The sequence below is a fragment of the Oryx dammah genome, unplaced genomic scaffold (assembly GCF_014754425.2).
Source record: "Oryx dammah isolate SB20612 unplaced genomic scaffold, SCBI_Odam_1.1 HiC_scaffold_2, whole genome shotgun sequence".
Taxonomy (NCBI): domain Eukaryota; kingdom Metazoa; phylum Chordata; class Mammalia; order Artiodactyla; family Bovidae; genus Oryx; species Oryx dammah.
The window spans coordinates 146,715,495-146,741,042 of NW_024070186.1; the positions used below are offsets into that span (position 1 = coordinate 146,715,495).

The 25,548-nt window shown below is 38.2% G+C and overlaps 1 protein-coding gene across 5 annotated transcripts in view; it reads right to left on the reverse strand.

Annotated features, from left to right (window-relative positions):
* The window catches only part of CYYR1 (cysteine and tyrosine rich 1), a 126,932-nt gene that overhangs the window by 96,655 nt on the left and 4,729 nt on the right, over positions 1-25,548 (reverse strand). For all 5 annotated transcript variants that reach the window (XM_040227651.1, XM_040227650.1, XM_040227657.1 and 2 more), the window contains exon 2: positions 23,720-23,822. In XM_040227651.1, the coding sequence (XP_040083585.1) occupies positions 23,720-23,822 (103 nt within the window). The remainder of the gene's footprint in view (positions 1-23,719; positions 23,823-25,548) is intronic.

Here is a 25,548-nt window from a genome sequence, read left to right on the forward strand (position 1 = left end):
GTTTTGTGCATTAATTATTCACATGTTATCAATAGAGATGATGGGGAAAGACCCTGATGTTGAGAAAGATTGAGGGAAGGAGAAGGGGATGACAGAGGATGAGATGGTTGGGTGGCATCACTGACTCAATGGACAAGAGTTTGAGCAAACTCAGGGAGACAGTGAAGGACAGGGAATCTTGGCGTGCTGCAGTGCACGGGATTGCAGAGTTGAACGTGACTTAGACTGAACAACAACAATAGAGATGAGACAGCCACATGTGCAATAGATATTTCTGAAAAGTTATGAATAAAATGGGGCTTCCCTGGTGGTTCAGATAATAAAGAATCTGCCTGCAATGTAGGAGACTCAGGTTCGATCCCTGGGTCAGGAAGATCTCTTGGAGAAGGAAATGGCTGCCCACTCTAGTAGTCTTACCTGAGAAATCCCATGGGCAAAGGAGTATGGTGTGCTACAGTCCACGGGGTCGTGAAGAGTCGGACAGGACTGAGCGACTAACACTTTTCACCCACCCCAATAAAATAAATTATGCAAAGGAAATTAACTGGAACTCTGTAATGAACCCTTTTGTAGAGCAAAATCATTGCCCTCTGATTTTGACATTACATATATGGTATTTCATAAACCTGATTTATATATTTTTATTTAAACCTGATTACCCTGTTTTGGGTCAGCTTCTCTAATTCTCAGGTCAGCCTGGGGTAATGTGGTATATTTGCTACTTAACGCACATGACTTTGGGGCTGTCTGTTGTTTATAGCAACTGCTGGGCAGCAGGAGAGAGTACTTAATTAGCTGCCTTTGCAGTTATCAGACTGCAATCACATTTGATTAAGAAGGCTGTTTATTTCACTCAAGGCTGAGAAAGCTCTCCTGAGGAGAGACGCCCATGTTTTAGCCAAGAGGACCAGGAAGATAGCCTCACACCTGAAGGGTCCCTCTGCAGTTCAGCCACGGGCTTACTGAATGACCTTGGAGAAGTCATTTTGTTTCCCATCTTCTCTCTCTTTTCCCACACACCAAATGTTTTCAAAGCACAATGTTTTCATTAATGACAGGAGCATAATTCAAATCTCTTCTAAGCACTTTTATGTGCAAATATATCCTTCCATCTGAGATAGGCAAGTTGTTACGATTATTCCCTCTTTACAAATTAACAGAGGTTCAATGATATTAGAAGAATAAAATTTACACAGCATGAAAGAAGAGGAGCTCAAACCCAATTTGGTGAATCCAAACTTTCTCAGCTGTTTTACATCTCTTATTTTTAAAACTACTATTAATTAAGAACAGAAACATAGAGAGTTATTTCCTGTTTAATTTCACCTGACAGAGGGCAAGAAAGTCACTTTACTTAATATAGGCTGGGTACAGCTTGAGACTGAAACTAGAAAGAAGAGTCTTTACCATGTATTTGATAATATAAATTCAAATATTTCCCGACATGCAATATGTTGGAAGTTGACCTTGTATTATTTCTGGTGTTTTTAAAGGAAAAGTGTTGTATCACATGTATGGTTGGTCCTTTGCAACCATGGGTAGCAATTATTTTTTGCAAAATGAAGCACAAAAAGATAATCTGTTTACCTTTTTGACGGTGTGAATTCCTACTGGGTATGTTTGAAGTAATTTGTCATGTTTTTCTCTATTTCTGTCAGATTTGTGCAAAGGCATAGAAAAGCATTCTTCTTGTTACCTGTAAGACTTTCTTTTTTCTCTTTCCTTAAGAATGAATATCTAAACTACAAATTCTATTTATCCCTGAGTTACTGGGGGTTAAATGGCCAAGGCTTTCACCCATGGCACTTTCTGCTGGAATCCTATTACACTTTATGAGGTTATCATCTGCCTCTGAAATTTTCATTACTTACGGGTGTGTTCATCCTAACATTTGGCAGTGGAGAGACAGTTGAAAGATAGTGTGCTCAGGCCAGCAGCTGCCAGCCAGAATTCTCCCAATATAAGGGAATAAAAATGACTGTGTATGCATAATTCTTGCCTCCTCAATTTTATCACTAAATATTCTGTCTCCAACAATTATGCAAGTGATGAATTGTACAGGAGCCTGTTGCCTTTAAAATCACAGACTGACAGATCATACTGTCTTATGGATAGATAGAACACATTCAAATACGTGAATTGTGCAAAAGCAGATCCGGGCGGGTGGTAGGTGGCACCAAAGCTAGACCTCCTACTATATGCTTGAGCAGCATTAGAGCAAAGCACCTTCTACCTTTGGGTTCCAGACATTCTGCAGTGGAGCCATTTTTCAATTTTTTCCACTGAAGCACAGAGCATTGATAGAGCACATTAAACCATGTGCTCCACAATGAAACCCAGTGGTCATGCATGGACGTGAAAGTTGGACTATAAAGAAAGCTGAGCGCCGAAGAGTTGATGCTTTTGAACTGTGGTGTTGGAGAAGACTCTTGAGAGTCCCTTGGACTGCAAGGAGATCCAACCAGTCCATCCTAAAGGAGATAAGTCCTGGGTGTTCATTGGAAGAACTGATGTTGAAGGTGAAACTCCAATACTTTGGCCACCTCATGCGAAGAACTGATTCATTTGAAAAGACCCTGATACTGGGAAAGATTGAGGGCAGGAGGAGAAGGGGGCGACAGAAGATGAGATGGTTGGATGGCATCACCGGCTCAATGTACATGGGTTTGGGTGCACCCTGGGAGTTGGTGATGGACAGGGAGGCCTGGGGTGGCAAAGAGTCAGACAACTGAGTGACTGAACTGAACTGACTGAACTGAACAATGAAACATGACAAGAAGTTAAATCACTCTAATCGAATTGGCTTTTGAGTTCTAATTCCTATCATCTGATTATAATTTATCATAAACAGTGTGATAAGAGAGTGATGGCCAACTCCCTAGAAATCACTCCTTTTATTTTGTAATGATAGCTGATTTGTTCTCCATGAAAGAAATTCTCTGAAATCAATAACATATTTGAATTATGATCTGATTGTTCTAAGAAAATATTTATCTAAATATATTTATTTCGAATCCACACAATATCAGCTTTTTCATGCTTCAATGGAGGATTACTTGTGTCCACATGATCCACTCCAGATCATTCAGTTGGTCAGGCCCTGTACCTTCAGTGGTTAACTGGCCAACTTCCTGTCCTCTTGAACTCTAGAGTGTGGAAGAGCAAACAGTTCTTTTAGGAACTTGAATGCAGTGATAAATAATAGCAGGGTAAAGAAAGGATACAATTATGGCCTCATATAAGAGGGAATTTAATCCAGATTGAGGGTAGGAAAAGGCTCCCACCAAAATATGATATTTAGATTTTCATTAGGTCTCATAGTAATAAATAATTTTCATTTATTTCATACTGAAACCCTCAATTCTGCACCAACCAATGGGAAGTAGTTGAAAAATGTCAGGTATAGGTAGTTCTTTTTATATATTTTCATTGGAGGAAAATTGCTTTACAATGCTGTGATGGTTTCTTCCATCAGTTCAGTTCAGTCGCTCAGTCGAGTCTGACTCTTTGTGACCCCATGGACTGCAGCACCCCAGGCCTCCCCGTCCATCACCAACTGCAGGAGCTAACTCAAACTCATGTCCATCGAGTCGGTGATGCTGTCCAGCCATCTCATCCTCTGTCGTCCCCTTCTCCTCCCGCCTTCAATCTTTCCCAGCATCAGGGTGTTTTCCAACAGGTCAGTTCTTCGCATCAGGTGGCCAAAGTATTGGAGTTTCAGCTTCAGCATCAGTCCTTCCAATGAATATTCAGGATTGATTTCCTTCAGCTTTGATTGGCTTGATGTCCTTGCAGTCCAAGGAACTTTCAAGAGTCTTCTCCAACACAACGGTTCAAAAGCACCAATTCTTCAGTGCTCAACTTCTTTATGGTCCAACTCTCATATCCATACATGACTACTGGAAAAACCATAGCTTTAACTAGGTGGACCTTTGTCTGTATGCTCTCGAGGTTTGTCATAGCTTTTCTTCCAAGGAGCAAGCATCTTTTAATTTCATGGCTGCAGTCACCATCTGCAGTGGATTTGGAGCCCAAGGAAATTAAGTCTCTCACTGTATCCATTGTTTCCCCATCTATTTACCATGAAGTGATGGGACCGGATGCCATGATCTTCGTTTCTTTGAATGCTGAGTTTTAAGCCAGCTTTTTCACTCTCCTCTTTCACCTTCATCAAGAAGCTCTTCAGTTTCTCTTCGCTTTCTGCCATGAAGGTGGTGTCATCTGTGTATCTGAGGTTATTGATATTTCTCCTGGCAATTTTGATTCCAGCTTGTGCTTCATCCAGCCCAGCATTTTGCATAATGTACTCTGCATATAAGTTAAATAAGCAGGGTGACCATATACAGCCTTGAAGGGCTCCTTTCCCAATTTGGAACCAGTCCATTGTTTCATGTCCAGTTCTAACTGTTGCTTCTTGACCTGCACACAGATTTCTCAGGAGGAAAGTCAGGTGGTCTGGTATTCCCATCTCTTGAAGACATTTTCCAGTCTGTTGTGATCCCCAAAGTCAAAGGCTTTGGCATAGTCAATAAAGCAGAAATAGATGTTTTTCTGGAACTCTCTTGCTTTTTCTATGATCCAACGGATGTTGGCAATTTGATGTCTGGTTGGTTCCTCTGCCTTTTCTAAATCCAGTTTGAACATCAGGAAGTTCTTAGTTCACATACTTTTGAAGCCTGGCTTGGAGAATTTTGAGCATTACTTTGCTAGTGCATGAGATGAGTCAATTTTGTGGTAGTTTGAACATTCTTCAGCATTGCCTTTCTTTGGGGTTGGAATGAAAACTGACCCTTTCTAGTCCTGTGGCCACTGCTGAGTTTTCCAAATTTGCTGGCATATTGAGTGCAGCACTTTAACAGCATCATCTTTTATTACTTGAAATAGCTCAACTGGAATTCCATCACCTCCACTAGCTTTGTTCACAGTGATGCTTCCTAAGGCCCACGTGACTTCACATTCCAGGATGTCTGCCTCTAGGTGAGTGATCACACCATCATGGTTATCTGGGTCATGAAGATCTTTATTGTACAGTTCTTCTGTACATTCTTGCCACCTCTTCTTAGTATCTTCTGCTTGTTAGGTCCATACCATTTCTGTCCTTTATTGTGGTCATCTTTGTAGATCTCTAGTCTTTCCCATTCTATTGTTTTCCTCTATTTCTTTGCATGGATCTGAGGAAGGCATTCTTAGCTCTCCTTGCTATTCTTTGGAACTGTGCATTCAGATGGGTATATCTTTCCTTTCCTCCTTTGCCTTTAGCTTCTCTTCTTTACTCAGCTATTTGTAAGGCCTCCTCAGACGACCATTCTGCCCTTTTGCATTTCTTTTTCTTGAGAATAGTCTCAGTAACTGCCTCCTGTAGAATGTCACGAACCTCTGTCCATAGCTCTTCAGGCACTCTGTCAGATCTAATCCCTTGAATCTATTTGTCACTTCCACGGCATAATCGTAAGGGATTTGTGAATCAGTCATATTCATACATACAAACGCCCTCCCTCTTGAACTTCCTTTCCCTGTCCCCATTTCACCCCTCTAGGTCATCACAGAGTGCCAGGCTGGCTTCCCTGCATTATGCAGCAACTTCCATCCACTATCTGTTTTGCACATGGTAGTGTATACATGTCAATGCTACTTTCTCCATTCATTGCACCCTCTCTTTCCCCTACTGTATCCCCAAGTCTGTTCTCTACATTTTCTTCTCCATTCCTTCCCTTCAAATAGGTTCATCAGTACCATTTTTCTAGATTCCATATATACATATTAATATATCATTGGAGCTGGAGGAATCAACCTTCCTGACTTCAGACTATACTACAAAGCTACAGTCATCAAGACAAGATGGTACTGGTACAAAAACATAAATATAGACCAATGGAACAAGATAGACAGTCCAATGATAAACACACACCTATAGGAACTTAGAGGAGGCAAGAATATATAGTGAAGAAAAGAGAGACTCTTCCACAAGTCGTTCTGGGAAAACTGGACAACTACATGTAAAAGAATGAAACTAGAACACTTACTAACATCATACACAAAAATAAACTCAGAATGGATTAAAGACTTAAATGCTCTCACAGGTAGTTTTAAATGCCAGCTAGCTGTGTGAAATTAGATAAATTACTTAACTCTGAGTCTCAATGCCTTCATCTGTATAAACAGGAACCCAGGTCATGAGGGCTATTCTGAAAACTAATAAACTAATATATTTTAAGCTTCTGGGACAGAGATTGCATTAAATAAATGATAGTTCCTTTCACTCTAGTAATTTCTCCCACCATAAAACACTCTTTCTCTTATAAAATACAACTTTGATTTCTATCTAGTGAAAGTGGCCCCTACTTTGAATTTATGATCAGCTGTGATTTGTTTTCAGCATATTCCCATGGATGAAAAAATAAAGATGCATCCTCACATAAACTGCTTTGTTACGGCAATATATTCAATTGATGAACTGAGATATCACAAATCCTATCTTTTACATAATATAAAACACAAAAAGAACATAAAAGAAAATTAAGGTATTCACTGTCCTACCACCATGGAAGGTGAATTCAGGTTGATGAAGGACAGATCAATTCTGGTAGTGAAGGAGTTTTGAAGGGAAAGTGAAACGTGAAAGGGAATTTGCTCAGTCGTGTCTGACTCTTAGCGACCCTATGGACTGCAGCCTACCAGGCTCCTCTGCCCAAGGGATTTTCCAGGCAAATAACACTTTTAGGGAACCTGAAATAGATGTAGAATGCTTTCAGGAGGCTAATGGAATGTAAAAGGGGAGAAATACAGTGTATTCCTGAATTTTCATGGGTTGGTTTGCTGTTCTCTTTCTCCAGGGAGCGGAGAGGAGCTGGAGGTTGAGTTCAATCATCTATGGTCAGTGATTTCATCAGTCATGTCTGTCTAATGAAGCCTTCATAACACCCCAAAAGGATAGGGTCTGGAGAGCTACCTGGGAGAGGGACAGACCTGAAGAGGGTATGGAAGCATCTGTCCCTTTCTCTGCACCTTGTCCTATGTAGCTCTTTCATCTGATTGTTCCTGAGCTGTGTTGTGTGTGTTCAGTTGTGTTGTCGTGTTCGACTCTTTGCAGCTCCATGAACTATAGCCCCCAGGCTCCTCTGCCCATGAGATTTTCCAGGCAAGAATACTGGAGAGGGTTGGGGCGCCATTTCCTTCTCCAAGGGATCTTCCTAACACAGGGATCAAACCAGTCTCCTGCATTGCAGCAGATTCTTTACTACTAAGCCACCTGGGAAGCCCATTTCTGAGTTACACTGTTTAATTCCAGTAAGTAAAATGTTTCTCTGAGTTCTGTGAGTACTCCAGAAAACTAATCAAACCCAAGGGTCATTGGAACCTCTAATCTACAGTTCAGAACCTCAGGTGACAACCCTGACTTGCAATTGGTTGCTAAAACTGGGGAATGGGAGAACAGTCATGTAGGACTGCACACTTAACCTGTGGATCTGATGCTGTCCCAAGGTCCACAGTGTCAGAACTGAGTTAACTGCTTGTGGTATTGGAAAACCCACACCATGGAACTGGTCTTGAAATTGCAGGCAGCTACTCACTCCAGAATTCTTGGGCTTCCCTGGTGGCTCAGGTGGTAAAGAATCCGCCTGCAATGTGGGAGACTCGGTTTGATTTCTGGGTTGGGATGATCCTCTGGAGGAGGGCATAGCAACCCCCTCGGTTTTCTTCCAGGATTCTGGAGAATCCCCAGGGACAGAGGAGCCTGGTGTGCTAGTCCATGGGATTGCAAAGAGTTGGACATGACTGAGCGACTAAGCACAGGTAATCTCTTACTGTTTTCATCAAACTTAGTCCTTGCTTTCCTTTTTTTAATCATAAAGATTTTTAAAAATAAAAGAATTACAGATACTAATATAAAAAACCTACGTACTCACTATATACACTTATTACATGTTAATAATTTATAATATATTTCAGATTTGTAATTTTTAATAAATTGCATACTTTATTAGAGTGATAAAATATTAGAGTTGAAGGCCATCCTACTCTTCTGCCTAAGGTGACCAACTTGTCCCAGGACTTTCCCAACTGTAGCACTGAAAGTCTCATACCCAGGAAACCCCTCCATTCTGGGCAATCCCCAGAATCATCTGTACTTGTCTCAGTTCAGTTCAGCTCGGTTGTTCAGTCATGTCTGACTCTTTGTGACTCCACGGACCGCAGCATGCCAGGCTTCCCTTGCATGGTCCATCACCAAATCCCAGAGCTTGCTCAAACTCATGTCCATCAAGTTGGTGATACCATTCAACCATCTCATCCTCTGTTGTTCCCTTTTCCTTCTGCCCTCAATCTTTCCCAGCATCAGGGTCTTTTCAAATGAGTCAGTTCTTCATATCAGGTGGCCAAAGGATTGGAGCTTCAGCCTCAGGATCAGTCCTTCCATTGAACATTCAGGACATTTCTTTTAGGACTGACTGGTTTGATCTTGCAGTCCAAGGGACTCTCAAGAGTCTTCTCCAACACCACAGTTCAAAATCATCAATTCTTTGGTGCTCAGCTTCCTTTATGGTCCAACTCTCACATCCATACATGACTACTGGAAAAACCATAGCTCTGACTAGACGGACCTTTGTCAGCAAAGTAATGTCTCTGCTTTTTAATATGCTGTCTAGGTTGGTCATAACTTTTCTTCCAAGGAGCAAGAGCAAGCATCTTTTAATACGTTTCTCAACATCCCTCTGCAGGGGCTTCGCTGATAGCTCATTTGGTAAAGAATCTGCCTGCAATGCAGGAGACCCCAGTTCAGTTCCTGGATAGGGAAGATCCCCTGGAGAAGGGATAGGCTACCTACTCCAGTAATGTTGGGTTTCCCCCATATTTACACATTTACCACATATGCATGTTTCTTTTAAACAGAAGTATTCTCTGCATTTAACTTTACACAAACAGTACCATGTTTGGCACATTCTTTTTCTGTTCACTGTTTTTCACACAGCATTACCATTTTGAGATTTACTATAATGATACACAAACATGCATGGATTTAATTGCTATGTACCATTCTACTGTATGAATATACTCCAGTTTATTTATCCATTCTCCTCTGAAAGGAATTTATGTTGCTCCCAATGTTTTATTATTTTAATTAATGTGTCAACCAGTGTTAAAATAGCTCCTGGTATGTGTTTGGGTGTGTTTGGGAGTCGTCTAGGGGAGATAGGTAGGAGGGGTATTGCAGCATCATAAAGGATGCCCACCCTCATCTTTTCTGCATGTGGTCAGATTCTTCCTCAAGTGCTGATGATGGTTTGTGTTTCCGCACCAGCAGTGTGAGTTCCCTTTCACGCTGTCCACAATGCTTGGTGCTATCAGAATTACAGTGTTGGCAGCCTGACAGCTCTGGACCATCTTGCACTGTTTTAAACTGCACTTCCCTGCTTTGGCTAGCTAGGGGCAGCATCTCCCATATGTGCATTGCCCTTCAGGTTTTCTGCTCTATTATTCCTTTTGAGCGACACGTTGTCCATTTTCCTGGTGAGGCATTCTGGACACTAATCTTTTGTGAATCATATGAATTGCAGTTCTACAAGTGGGAAATTTGCCTATGGAATTATTGCCTTGCATAATTAAACAACAGCTTCCCAGGTGGCACTAGTGGTAAAGACTCCATCTGCCAATGCAGAAGACACAAGGGATGCAGGTTCGATCCCTGGGTCAGGAAGATCTCCTGGAGTAGGAAATGGCAACCTACTCCAGTATTCTTACTGGGAACATTCCTTAGGCAGAGGAATCTGGTGGACTGCAGTTCATGGGGTTCAAAGAGTCGGACATGACTGAACAACTGAGCGTGTGTGCACATATTCAAAAGGACATTTTTAAAGACTATAATATAATTCATATATCATAAAATTCATTATTTTAAAGTACAGAGTTCAGGGATTTAGTATATCTCTTCTTTCACTATTTGTGCATTTCATCTTTTTTTTTTTTTTGCATTTCCTCTTTTATCGTAGAAATCTTTCCTGTCCTGATATGATCGTGACATTCTACCTCTTTTTCAAATGTTGTTAATGTTTGCTTCTTGTCTTTCTGTAATTAGTGCATTTTGGGTGAAGTGTGATAGGCTAGTTTGGTGTTTATCCACATAGTTACTTTCTCAGCATTATTTATTAAATAATACATCCACCTCTACCGGTTTGTAATGCCGTCTCTGTCACCTAACAAGTCCCACAGATACATGAGTCAATTTCTAAGCTCTATATCCAATCAGTTTATCTGTGATCTGTCAAACTCAACAACAAAAAAAAGTTTTGTGGGTTTTGATTAGAATTTCACCGAATTTATACATAGTTCATGAAGAACTGACATATCCGAATATTGACATCTTTATACTCCCATCTGCAATTTGGTATATCTCAATTTCTATAGGTCTCCCTTTCATCTCTTGAAACTTTTATGTATTTATATTACTCCATAAGTGCCATGCATAAATTCGTGGATTTCTTAGTAGATACTCAGTCTTTGGTGTTGTAAATGAGATTTGTGTACACACACACACTTATCACATTTTCTGAGTGTTGTTGATGTACAGGGATGCACTAATTTTCATACGTTGATCTTACATCCTGCCATCTTAATGAATTTTCTCATTCACTTTTATTGTCTGAGGAATATAGGTAATCACATCACTTGTAAATAATAACAACTTAGTTCCTTCCTTTCCAATTTGTATCATCTCGTTTTCATTTGTCTTGTTGACCAAGACAGCAGGATGCTGAATAGAGAGGTGTTAGATGCTACCTTGGGCTTTCCCAGTAGCTCAGAGATAAAGAACCTGCCTGCCAGTGCAGGAGCTGCCAGAGACGCGGGTTTGATCCCTGGGTCGGGAGGATCCCCTGGAGGAGGAAATGGCAGCCCACTCCAGTGCTCTTGCCTAGAGAGTCCCACGGACAGAGGAGCCTGGCAGGCTACAGTCCATGGGATCGCAAAGATGTTAGCTTGTCTTACAGTTGCCTTTAAAGGGAAGGGTTATAACATCACAGAATCGAGTATGATGTCTGAGGTAGGGTTTTACGTTGGTTTGTTTTTTTCCCGAGATCTTTATTCGGTTAGGAAATTTTCCTCTCTATTTGTAGTCTAAGTTTTTTTTTTTTTTTTTTTTTAACTCTGAGCGATGGATTTCATTGATTGCTGTTTCCTTCAAAGATCATCTTATAATTACTCTCCTTCAAGAAGTCTTCTTAGCACCCTAAATTTGGACTAAAAACTCCTCCTCTCTGATTTAACTGTGTTGAGTCCTTTCCACAGCCTATTAAATTGAAAACTATGTTCCCCAAGGGTCTTCCCAGGTGGCACAGTGGTAAAGAATTTGCCTGCCAGTGCAGGAGCCCCAGAAGGCATGGGTTTGATCTCTGGGTTGGGAAGATCCCCTGGAGGAGGAAATGGCAACCCACTCCAGTATTCTTGCCTGGAGAATCCTATGCACAGAGGAACCTGATGGACTATAGTCCATGGGGTCGCAAAGAGTCAGACATGAGCATGCACACACATAAAAAATACATTTCCCAGTAGGTTATAAGCCATTCAGGAGCAGGAACTGTGTTTGGTTCACAGCTATGTCCTCTAGTACCTGGTATAGAAGACAGAATATCTCTGTACATATTATAAAAATAAACTGCTGGGAACATGTTCTAGAAACTTCATGTAGCCCTTCATAAAAACAATGTTTTTCACAATGAAGCTTAATTTACATAGGCAATTATGATTGAATAAAGTTGACTCAAAAAAGTTTTAGATATCTACATATTTATATTTGCTCTTAATAATACATAAAATATGCTTACGTAAAACATATAACACATGCCTTCTGAGAAACAATGGCTACCTTCTTATAGGAAACATTATTTTCTGTGTGTGTACTCAGTCTTGTCTGATTCTTTGAGATCCTGTGGACTGTAGCTTGCCAGGCTCCTCTATCCAAGGGGTTTTCCAGGCAAGAACGATGGAGTGGGTTGCCATTTCCTCCCCCAGGGGATCTTCCTGACCAAGGGATTGAACCTGGTTTTCCTGCATTGGCAGGCAGATTCTTTACTACTGTGTCACCTGGGAAAGCCAAACATAATTTGTTACTACATTAAAAAAAAAAATTCAATTACTTAAACTAAAAAAAAAAACCGTCCTCTGAGCATGACATTCTCTGCAAATCTCCACGTGTTCACTGACCTGGCAGCTCTCCAAAGCCTGTTCTTTTGCATTCTCATGGAATTTTCATTAGAAAGGCATGATTGATTAAATCACTGGTCATTGATACTGAGCTCAGTCTCCATTGCCTCTTCCCTCCTCACAGGTTCAGGGTTTGGGACTGAAAGTTCCAACTCCCTAATCATAGGGTTGGTTTCCCTGACAACCAGCCCCCACCCTCAAGTGCTTTCCAAAAGTCACCTCGTTAACATTAAAATCAAGTTTATATTTATTTTAACATTATATTAGTTATTTAGCTTTCTATCATTATTAAAACAAAAACAAGACTCTTACAGACTTTGTGCTCAGTATGTACCTTTCATAGGTGTTTTTTTTTTTTTCATATCTAAGTGCTCAGAACATTTGAATTCATTTAATTCAAATGATGTTCTTGCCAGTGACAAAGGGGTTTCAAGCTGTATTATGTTTCTGTCCTTATTTGAACAGCCTCACGTGTTTTTTTTTTCAGAATGCTCAGCTACTTCATGAGTACAGGACCTCAAATGCCATTTGGAAATGTGAAACCTCTATCTTTTAACTCAGTTTTGCTTTCATGCATAACATGCTCTAACACCACAGCTTTGATATTTATTAGCTGTCTTTGCAAAACTTGGGGCAATACATCTTTCACATTTTGAGAAGAAAAGAAACTGAATCCCACCAGGATCTCCATTATTACTTCTTCCTCCATCTTTTATCACCTGGCTCACTATGTCCAACCCATGGTCTAACCCAGTCGTTTGGTTTATGTTCAATATCATACAGTTATCACCTTACTTACATAGCAGTTTTCCTTTATTTTCAATACAGTCCTGCTTTTAGTCTGCCTCATTATTAACAGTAATTAGGTACTCACTTGCATCCTGTGATCCTACAAATTCTACTAATTCTAAGGAACACTCAATAAACAACATCTTTATGTTGGATTCTATCTCCAGGAAATGTCAGTCCAATTTCATCAGCAGCAAAACTGAAACACTGCCTTCCATATTCATCACAGAATGTTTATTTTCTGTGGAGAAAAGTGTCTGGATGAAATGTTTGAGAGTCAAGTATGAAGAGAAATTGTTTACTTTGCAAATTGGCCCAGTTTTCCTTTTGAAACAAAGTGAGGTTTTTAATTGTCAAGTACTTAACTCCCTGATCAAAAACAGAGGTAGGAATGGGAGAACAAGATGGTGGAGGAGTAGGTGAATGCGGAGTACATCTCTCTCTATGGAGACATCAGGAATACACCTCAGGTACAGAAGTGCATGCAGAACACCAGCTGAAGTGGACAGGAGTACCTGACTAGTGGAAAAGAATATACAGAACCATGCAAAAATCGTCAACAGCAGTGCTTGCCCTGGTATTGCTCCACAATTGCTAAACTCCAGCTCCCAGCCACTGCGCCTTCCAGTGGACCAGCGTTCCTGTCCAGGAAATCAAGCCCTGTGCCTTTGGAGTGGGAGCACTGACTCCCAAGACCCTAGACTACCAGATAACTAAGCCTAGGGAGTATCAAATAGTGAGAACTCACACAAAGGAAACCACCTGAATACAAGACCTGGCATCACCCAACCATCAGTAGTACCCTGTGTAGGGCGCCTCATCTAAACAACAGACAGCAGAAATACAAACCCAATCATCAGCAGACAGGATTACCACCTCACTTGGCCTTGCCCATCAGAGGAAAAACAAACAAACAAAAACTCAGCATAAATCTCACCCTTGTGTGAAGCTTACACAAACCACTGGACCAAACTTATAAGGGCAGAAACCAAAAGGAAGAAAGAAATCAACCTTAGAAGCCTGGGAAAAGGAGACCTCAAACACAATAAGTAAAAAAAAGAAAAAAAAAATGAAAAAGCAGAGAATTATTACACAAATGAAGGAACAAACTAGAAACACAGAAGTCCAAATAAATGAATGGGAAATAGGCAAACTATTTAAAACAGAATTCAGAATAATGATAGTAAACATGATCAAAAACCTTGAAAACAAAATGGAGAAAATACAAGACTCAATTAACAAAGTCTTAGAAGAATGAAAGAATAAACATACAGATACAAACAACACAATTACTGAGATTAAAAATACTCTAGAAGGAATCAATAGCAGAATATCTGAAGCAGAAGAATGAATCAGTGGGCTGGAAGATAAAATGGTGGAAATAACTTCTGAAGAGCTGAATAAAGTAAAAAGAATGAAAAGAACTGAGGACAGTCTCAGAGACCTCTGGGACAATATCAAACACACCAATATTTGAATTATAGGGGTCCCAGAAGAAGAAGAGAAAAAGAAAGGGTATGAGAAAATTTTTGAAGAGATTATAGTTGAAAATTTCCCCAACATGGAAAAGGAAATAATCAATCAAGTCCAAGAGGCACAGAGAGTCCCATACAGGATAAACTCAAGGAGAAACATGCCAAGACACATACTGATCAAACTAACAAAGACTAAACAGAAATACAAGGGAAATCCCATATGCTTAACAGCTGATCTTTCAGCAGAAACTCTGCAGGCCAGAAGGGAATGGCAGGATATATTTAAAGTACTGAAAGGGAAAAAATCTACAACCAAGATTACTGTACCCAGCAAGGATCTCATTCAAAACTGATGGAGAAATAAAAAGCTTTTCAGACAAGCAAAATTTAAGAGAATTCAGTACCACAAAACCAGCTTTACAACAAATGTTAAAGGGACTTATATAGTCAAGAAATACAAGAGAAGAAGGATCTACAAAATCAACCCCAAACAATTAAGAAAATGGCAAAGGGAACATATATATATCGATAATTACTTTAAATGTAAATGGATTAAATGCTCCAGCCAAAAGACACAGATTGGCTGAATGGATACAAAAAGAAGACCCATATATATGTTGTCTACAAGAAACCCACTTCAGACCTAAAGACACATATAGACTGAAAGTGAGAGGATGGAAAAATACACTCCATGCAAATGGGAAGCAAAAGAAAACTGTAGTAGCAATCCTAGTATCAGACAAAATAGATCTTAAAATAAAGAAGATTGCAAGAGATAAAGAAGCACACTACATAATGAGCAATGGATTACCAAGAGGAAGGCATAACAATTGTAAATATCTAGACACCCAACATAGGAGCACTTCAATACATAAGATAAACACTAACAGACATAAAAGGAGAAATTGACAGTAACAGTAATAGTAGGAGACTTTAACACCCCACTCACACCAATGGACAGATCATCAAAACAGAAAATTAATAAGGAAACACAAGTCTTAAACGATACATCAGATGAGATGGATCTCATTGATATCTTCAGGACACTCCATCCAGTTGAAGAATAATACACCTTCTTCTAGAGTGCACATGGAACATTCTCCAGGACAAACCACATCTTGGGGCACAAATCAAACCTCAGTAAATTTAAGAAAATTGAAATTGTTTCAAGCATTTTCTCCAATCACAACGTTATGAGACTAGATATAATTACAAGAAAAAAAAAACTGCAAGAAACATAAACTCATGGAGATTAAACAACACCTTTCCAAATAGCCAACAGGTTACTGAAAAAAATCAAAAGAAAAATTAAAAAAATTCTAGAAACAAATAACAATGAAACACAATAACTCAGAACTTATGGGATACAGCAAAAGGACTCCTAAGAGGGAAGTTTATAGCAATACAATCATATATCAAGAAATAAGAAAAACATCGAATAGACAACCTAACTTTACACCTAAAACAACTGCAAAAAGGAAAAAAAAAACCCCACAAAATTAGTAGCAGGAAATAAATTATAAAGATCCGAGCAGAAATAAATAGAAAAGAAATGAAAGAAACAATAGTAAAGATTAATAAAACTAAAAGCTGGTTCTTTGAGAAGACAAACAAAATTGACAAACATTTAGCCAGACTTATCAAGAAAGAAAGACAGAAGAAACAAATCAACAAAATCAGAAATGAAAAAGGAGAAGTTATAATAGACAATGCAGAAATACAAAGGATTATAGGAGACTATTATGAACAACTATATGGCAATAAAATAGATAATCTGAAAGAAATGGACAGATTCTTAGAAAAGTTCATTCTTCCAAGACTGAACCACGAAGAACTAGAAATCATGAACAACACAATTACAAGCACTGAAATTGAAGCTGTGATCAAAAATCTCCCCAAAAACAAAAACCCAGGACCAGATGGCATCACAAGAGAATTCTATCGAACATTTAGAGAAGAGCTAATGCCTATCCTTCTAAAACTTTTTCAAAAAATTGCAGAGGAAGGAACACTTCCAAACTCATTCTATAAAGCCACTGTAACCCGATACCAAAACCAGACAAAGACAACACAAAAAAAAGAAAACTACAGGCCAATATCACTGATGAACATAGATGCAAAAATCCTCAACAAAATTTTAGCAAAGAGAATTCAGCAGCAAGTCAAAAGGCTCATACACTATGATCAAGTTAGGTTTATTCCAAGGATGCAAGGATTCTTCAATATACACAAATCAATCAATGTGATACACCATATTAACAAACTGAAAGATAAAAACCATATGATAATCTCAATAGATGCAGAAAAAGCCTTTGACAAAATTCAGCACCCATTTATGGTTAAAACTTCAAAAAATGGACATCAAAGGAACCTGCCTCGACATGGCCTAGAGCAAGCATTACTCTCAATGGTGAAAAACTGAAAGCATTCCCCCTAAGATCAGGAACAAGACAAGGGTGTCCACTCTTAACACTGTTGTTTAACATAGTTCTGGAAGTCCTAGCTACAGAAATAAAATGAATTCAGATTAGAAAAGAAGAAGTAAAGCTCTCAGTTTGCAGATGACATGATACTGTACATAGAAAAGCCTAAAGATAGTATCAGAAAGTTACTAGAGCTAATCAGTGAATTTAGCAAAGTTGCAGCATACAAAATCAATACACAGAAATCACTTGCATTTCTATGTACTAACAATGAAAAATCAGAAAGAGAAATTAAGGAATCAATCCCATTTACCATTGCAACAAAAAGAATTAAATATCTAGGAATAAACTTACCTAAGGAGGCAAAAGAACTGTACATAGAAAATTATAAGACACTAATGAAAGAAATCAAAGATGACATAAACAGATGGAGAGATGTTCCATGTTCCTGGGTAGGGAGAATCAATATTGTGAAAATGACTATACTACCAAAGGCAATCTACAGATTCAATGTGATCCCTATCAAATTACCAATGGCATTTTTCACAGAACCAGAACAAAAAATTCACAATTCATATGGAAACACAAAAGACCCTGAATAGACAAAGCAGTCTTGAGAAAGAAGAATGGAACTGGAAGAATCAACCTTTCGGACTTCAGACTATACTACAAAGCTACAGTCATCAATACAGTATGGTACTGCCACAAAAACAGAAATATAGACCAATGGAACAAGATAGAAATCCCAGAAATAAACCCATGCCCCTATAGGTACCTTATTTTTGACAAAGGAGGAAAAAATATACAATGGGCCAAAGATAACCTCTTCAATAAATGGTGCTGGGAAAACTGGACAGCTACACATAAAAGGATGAAATTAGAACATTTCCTAACACCATACACAAAGATAAACTCAAAATGAATTAAAGACCTAAATGTAAGGCCAGAAACTATAAAACTCTTAGAGGAAAGCATAGGCAGAACACTCAATGACATAAATCAAAGAAAGACCCTCTATGACCTACCTCCTAAAGTAATGGAAATAAACAAGTGGAACCTGATTAAACTTTAAGGTTTTTGCACAGCAAAGGACACTATAAGCAAGGTGAAAAGACAATCCTCAGAATGGGAGAAAATAATAGCAAATGAAACAACTGACAAAAGATTAATTTCCAAAATATACAAGCAGCTCATACAACTGAATACCAGAAAAACCAACAACCCAATCAAAAAGTGGGGAAAGGACCTAAACAGACATTTCTCCAAAGAAGACATACAGATGGCTAACAAACACATGAAAAGATACTCAACATCAGTCATTATTAGAGAAATTAAGTCAAAACTATAATGGGATATCACCTCACACCGATCAGAATGGCCATCATCAAAAACTCTACAAACAATACATGCTGGAGAGGGTGTGGAGAAAGGGGAATGCTTTTGCACTGTTTGTGGGAATGTAAATTGACACAGCCACCACTATGGAAGATGGTATGGTGATTCCTTAAAAAACTAGGAATAAAACCACCATATGACCCAGCAATCTGACTCCTAGGCATATCCCCTGAGGAAACTAAAATTGAAAGAGACACATGTATCCCATTGTTCATTGCAGTACTATTTACAATAGCTAGAACATGGAAGCAACCTAGATGTCCATCAACAGATGAAAGGATAAAGAAGTTGTGGTACATATACACAATGGAATATTACTCAGCCATGAAAAGGAACACATTTGAGTCAGTTCTAATGAGGTGGATGAACCCAGAACCTATTATACAGAGTGAAGTAAATTAGAAAGAGAAAGATAAATTTTGTATTATAACCCACATATACAGAACCTAGAAAAATGGTACTGAAGAATTTATTTGCAGAGCAACAATGGAGAAACAGACATAGAGTACAGACTTATGGACATGGGGAGAGGGGAGGAGAGGGTGAGATGCATGGAAAGAGTAACATGGAAACTTACATTACCATATGTAAAACAGGTAGCCAACAGGAATTTGCTGTATGGCTCAGGAAACTCAAACAGGGGCTCTGTATCAACCTTGAGGGGTGGGGTGGGGAGGGAGATGGGAGGGAAGTTCAAAAGGGACGGGATATCTGTATACCTATGGCTGATTCATGTTGAGGTTTGACAGGAAACAACACAGTTCTGTAAAGCAATTATCCTTCAATGAAAAATAAATAAATTTTTAAAAAAATGTCAAAAATGGACCAATAGTTCCCAAGTCACACATTCCATCATAAATGGTGCTAAAAAGTATATCTCAAAGTGTTCACTCTAAATCTTTTTTCTATGGAATAAATAAAAATAATCTTCATTTGGTGGCTTCTCACCTTTGTCCCTCATCTTAGTGGTATCTAAGGGGCTTCCCTGGTGGCTCAGATGGTAAAGAATCTGCTTGCAATGCTGGAAACCCGGGTTCAATCCCTGGGTCATGAAGGTCCCCTGGAGAAAGCAATGGCAACCCACTCCGGTATTCTTGCCTGGAAAACTCTGTGGACAGAGGAGCCCTGTGGGCTACAGTCCATGGGGTCACAAAGAGTCAGACACAACTGAGCAACTAACACTTTCACTTAGTGAGATCTAAGAATGTGTCCTTTCTACATGAAACCAGCTATCTTATTTCCAGAAAAATACTGAATTATGTTATTTTAGTTTTGTTAGACATGACCAATAAGATTATGTAATCTACCAATGAAAGTCTATAAAAGTAAGTATCTACCTTTTGTCTTACCTAAAGTTTAACCTTCCTAACATGGTTTTTCCCAAACTGACCATTTCCTTTATTAAATCTCTGCATTTATAGCAGAGACTCTGTCTGGAATCCACTTCCTTTTCTTCACTGTTCACTTATGTAAAAATCTACTTTCTTTAAAACTGTTCAAATTTCATATTTATGAGGCTTTTTCTAAACATCTCTTTCTAGACACACACACATACACACACTTAATTGCTTTCTCTCTTCTCAGCCCTTCAATAACACTTCATAGATTAATTCACTGAATTAGAATTATTTGTCTTCATCTTTTTCTCTTATTAGAGTGAGAGATCATAAAGGTCAGGGAACATCATTTATTCATCTTTGGATCCTATGCTGCCATGGTAACAGACACTCAATATATATTTGTAAATAATTGATTGCATAGTAATGTTGACTTTTGGAAAAATTATCCTTAAATTCTAAAAACTAATATTGTTACTTTTTTATATGGAAGTGAATATCCGTGACCATAATGAGCAAAAGTAGGCATGCCATTTGAAATAGATTTATGTCAAGTAGACTTATTGTAGTGATCATTTTGTGGTATGTACAAATATTAAATCATTATGTTGTACATCTGAAATCAATATAATGTTACATATCAATTATATCTTGATTGTTAAAAGTATTTTTTAAAGTTTAATTTTTAAATTGTTTTCACAAGATATGAATTTAAAATTTTCTAACTGAAAAAGGGGGTAGATCTGAATTTATTTGTCAAAATTAACTCATATTTAGAATTAAAAATATGTAAAAGGGAGAGATCTGAGTCAAATAATACTTTCAAACTAAAAGGTAAATTGAATGCTAGCTTTTGGGATCTATTTGAAAACAATTCTTAATGGTTAATTTTTAAAAGTTTAGAAAGCGTAGCTGAAATAAGCAGAATTAAGGGCTAAATATCTCTACTCTGATTATTTTGAAGAGAGGTCTCAGCAAGAAGGATCAAGTGTGCCTTACCTTACCAATTTATACAGTCTGCAATGACCCAAATTGTAGTTTATATTCTCTTTAGCTCATTTTAAACTAAGCCAAGACATTTTCTATTTTAAAAATAAATAAGACTAGAAACCAAATTAAAACCAATTTATAAAATTATTCATTTAGGATACATAACATTCCAGTATGTTTACTGCTTTCTTCCCTATTACCTTACTGATGACCACGAAGATTAAATTTTCTGTTAGGATGATTAAAATGATTTTACTAAGAGTGTGCCTACTGGGATGACCCAGAGGGATGGTATGAGGAGGGAGGTGGGAGGGGGGTTCAGGATTGGGAACACGTGTACACCTGTGGTGGATTCACGTTGATGTATGGCAAAACCAACACAATATTGTAAAGTAATTAGCCTCCAATTAAAATAAATAAATTTAAATTAAAAAAAGAAGAAGAGTGTGCCTAGATTGCAAGAGAGGAAGCAGAGTTTATGAGTTCCAAAATAGTAATATTTGAAAACATGTGCATGAAAGAACTTTTGTAAGCATTCTCGGAATTATTTGCTCTTTTTCTATTCCCCTCACCCTAATTCAAAAAAAAAAAGGAAAGCTTTGGGTGGAGTTAACTCTTTTCAAATCTTAAACAATAACTGGAAATCCTGAAAATGTATTCTTTATCCAGTGGGGAAAACACTTTAAAGCTCTTTTTTTCTCTAAGAATTGTTTAGCAAGGGAATTACTTGGTGGCTTCTATTTTAAAGAGAAAATTCAGTTTAACTGCCTGAAATATTATGCCATCTGTGTTTATTTCCGCCATCCACAGAACACAATTCTGTTTTTTTAAACATAACAAGTACATGGCCCTAAAAACCTAGATAAATATATAACTCGATGAATTCTTTACCAAGTGATGAAATTAGTTCAAAGGACAGGTACCATAAAAAAAAAAAAGAACAATCTGATTGTAGATATAAAACATGTAAAGCCCAATGGTAAATTTAAAAATATTTAAGTACTTTGACTAATAAGTATTTATGTCTTCTAGATATACTGATCAGGGTGGAAGTATCCAAAAGGTGAGAAATAGGAGTACAATCATACCACAAGGCAGTTAGTGGGCAGAGACCTGGGCTAGGTGCCAGAGGACCAAACAGTCACAGAGGCATTCGGATCCCAGGTTGCTCAAACCTATGCCACCTATGACGCCCACTCACACACCTGCCTGGAACAAGCAGCCTCTGGAGTGTGAAGACCACCCAAAAATAAAATTTGAATTTAGTAATCAAGTACTTTAATTTATTTAAAAAGCACGAAATGATATACAAATGTGAAACATCATTATTTGTCTTTTTACTTAAGGTATTCTTCAGTTCAGTTCAGTTCAGTCACTCAGTCGTGTCTGACTCTTTGCGACCCCATGAATTGCAGCACACCAGGCCTCCCTGTCCATCACCATCTCCCAGAGTTCACTCAGACTCATGTCCATAGAGTCGGTGATGCCATCCAACCATCTCATCCTCTGTCGTCCCCTTCTCCTCCTGCCCCCAATCCCTCCCAGCATCAGATTCTTTTCCAATGAGTCAACTCTTCGCGTGAGGTGGTCAAAGTACTGGAGCTTCAGCTTTAGCATCATTCCCTCCAAAGAAATCCCAGGGCTGATCTCCTTCAGAATGGACTGGTTGGATCTCCTTGCAGTCCAAGGGACTCTCAAGAGTCTTCTCCAACACCACACTTCAAAAGCATCAATTCTTCAGCGCTCAGCTTTCTTCACAGTCCAACTCTCACATACATACATGACCTCAGGAAAAACCATAGCCTTGACTAGACGAACCTTTGTTGGCAAAGGTAACTGATTCTTACCGTTCTCTAAATGTAAGGGGACTTAACGTTTTTCTTCCAAGTCTTCAATGAGGAAAAACATTTTATTTAGAATTTACACGTATCTCAAAGAATGTTAAAATTCTATTCATCAGTATTTATGACAACCTGACATTTCTTCCATCGCCATGAGAATCTTCAAAAATATCCTGAACTCTGATTCTTTCTGGCCTTATTCAGCGAGACATAACCTCTAAGATCAACCCCACTTTGCATCTAGAAAGTGTATGCTACGCCAGGTTTTCTGTTCTCAGGAAACAGAGGATGATTTACAGACCTTCTCAATGGACAGATGCCTAAAATGGTCAGGCATGTATCACTCAGTGAGGGATCTTTCCTGGCTCTACTTAAGCCCTCATAGAACACAGACTAAGTCACAACAAAACAGTTTCAAATCATCCTGATGGTCACTTGAAAAATACAGAGTAAGGAGGACAGAAGCAGACTCCTGAAAGCCTTGAGTGATGGTCACCCATGGGTGAAATTCATATGTTCTTAATTCTCTGACTTCTATTTCTCAACTTGAAGGTGTGTGTAGAAGGACAGAGTTGCACAGTTCTCAGACATACAACCCTGCAGGCAGCTTCTGCTTGTCCATTTCCCTTACCCAGAAGCATCTCTAAAACAAATTCTTAATTAGTTATACACAAATGTTTAACATATTCTCTGTGTTATGTTTCACTGATTTTGTAGTTGGTTATCAGGTTACATTGTTGCCACCTAGCTTTTCTTAGGCTCTAATCTTGTTGCCTGAAGTTGCTTAGGTAAAAATTGACCTTTCATGTCTCAATTGTTTTTTATTTATAAAGTTTCTTTCCCCTGATATCTACTGGATGAGTCTGACAAATACATGGGTGGCAAAATAAACTGGCTATCATTAAATGACAAATTCTAATCTTTTAACAAAGCAGACAAAACTATATCATTTACAACATTAAAAAAGGGATCGATATTATGAATATGATCTACTTAGGACATTATTAATACTATTATCATAAATACAAACTAAGCAATAAAAGAATATCTTTTAAACTTCTAATAAAAGCAATGTATGTTGTATATTAACTTACACATTTGGTGAAAAAAAATGACACATTAGACTGTCATGCGTGTTTAGAATCTCCAGTAAGGATTTTATGTCAACAACCAATCTTAAAATTTCCTACTCAAAACTATAACTTAGCACTTTTTGAAAACATAACTGGGCAAAGGAAAGAGTATTAATATTGTCAAATGTGATTAATACTCACGAAAGAATATTCCCAATATAGGCATAGTACGAGCAACAGTAAGGTGTGGTTCCATCACAGCAGTAAGATTTGCAGTCTTTGCCACACTGAGCAAGGCAATCCTCTACAAAATAAAAACCACATCCACAGTTACTATTCTAAAATCGCAGCTTTACAAAAAAATTACTTTATTTTACATCTTAATCCATCAGTGACCACTCTTTAGTGCATTTAGATTTTCAAAGGGCTCAGAATTCTAAAACATTTGTAAACATTTGAACTAGTCTTGCTTCCTTGTTGTTCTTTAGTTGCTAAGTCACGTCTGAGTCTTTTGTGACCCCATGGACTGGAGCCTGCCAGGCTCCTCTGTCCCTGGGATTCCCCAGGCACGAATACTGGAGGAGGTTGCCATTTCCTTCTCCAGAGGATCTTCCTGACTCAGGGATTGAACCCAAGTCTCCTGTACTGGCTGGTAGATTTTTTTTTTTTTACCACTGAGTCACTTGGGAAGCTCTGTTCTTCTTTATCAAACATAACTCTAGAAAAGGCAAAGACCATTCTTGGAATCTCCTGCATCAAGCACCATAACGGGTAGTCAGAGTGGGTTGAAAGAGACAAGGAAGGCAGGAATGAATGATCCAATCAGACATTCAATTTGTCAACAGAGTTCTTACAATAAATTTTAAATGATAAAGTCTTTTGACTTCAGAGTGTTAATCCTAAATATATTTGACAGAAAATGTTGACATGAATAGTAACAACTGGAAATCATTTTAAAATAACGAATGTTTTTCATTACAGTGCATTATATGATTTTCTCTACCATTTTTGTCTTCATAATTACAGCATGCATACATAAGGTAACACATATGAGTCTGCATATCCTGTCAATCTATTTGGAATCAGCTGTGGGAAAAAGTTCCTATAGATAATTAACTGGTGAATAATTAAGGGTTTATTTAATGTCAGATTTAAGAATCAATAAGCTATGAAACAGCACTATGTGAAGGGAGAAAGAATTTTCTGATTAAAAGGGGACATATCGGAGCTGACAAAACCAAATTATTGTCTTTTTTTCTATGTTTTTGGCAAGGAAAATTATATCAAATGTTGAATAAAAGTCACCCTACCTGTCAAAAAATTTCTATATTTCATCTAAAAGATTTCTGTTTAACAAGTGAAGGCTATCTTTTAGTTATGTGTGTGCTAAGTCACTTCAGTCATGTCCAACTCTTTGCAACTCCATGGACTGTAGCCCACCAGGCTTCTCTACCCATGGTATTCTCCAGGCAAGAATACTGGATTGGGTTGCCATTTCCTTCTCCTGGGGATTTCCCGACCCAGGAATCAATACTGAGTCTCTTATGTCTCCTGCATTGACAAGTGGGTTCTTGACCACTAGCACCACCTGGGAAGGCCTATCTTTTAGTTACAATCAGTTATAATCAGTGGTATAAATTATAATGGATATGTGAGTTTCAGGTACATGTAAGAAAACATGTGTAAGTATAGTTTGATAATTTGAGTTACACATTGAAGAATCACAAAATTGGTCATTTCCAGCTCAATCTCTGAAGGCAATAATTCTTATCAAAATTATATAAGACTTTTGTTTTCCTGTCAAAGTCATAATATAAAAGTGTATATGTTATATTTATGCCTGCAGGTCCATGTAATTGATTTGTCTAGAGAGGAAAATATAGATTTGGCTTTTAAATCACCTCCCTACAAATTGATGTGATCACAAAACTAGCAAAGTTCATTCACCTCTATCAATAATGTATGACCTTTGTGGAACAAGTGAAAAGTTCATGGTTTCTTTCCCTCAATTTTATTTCTACTTCATAAAT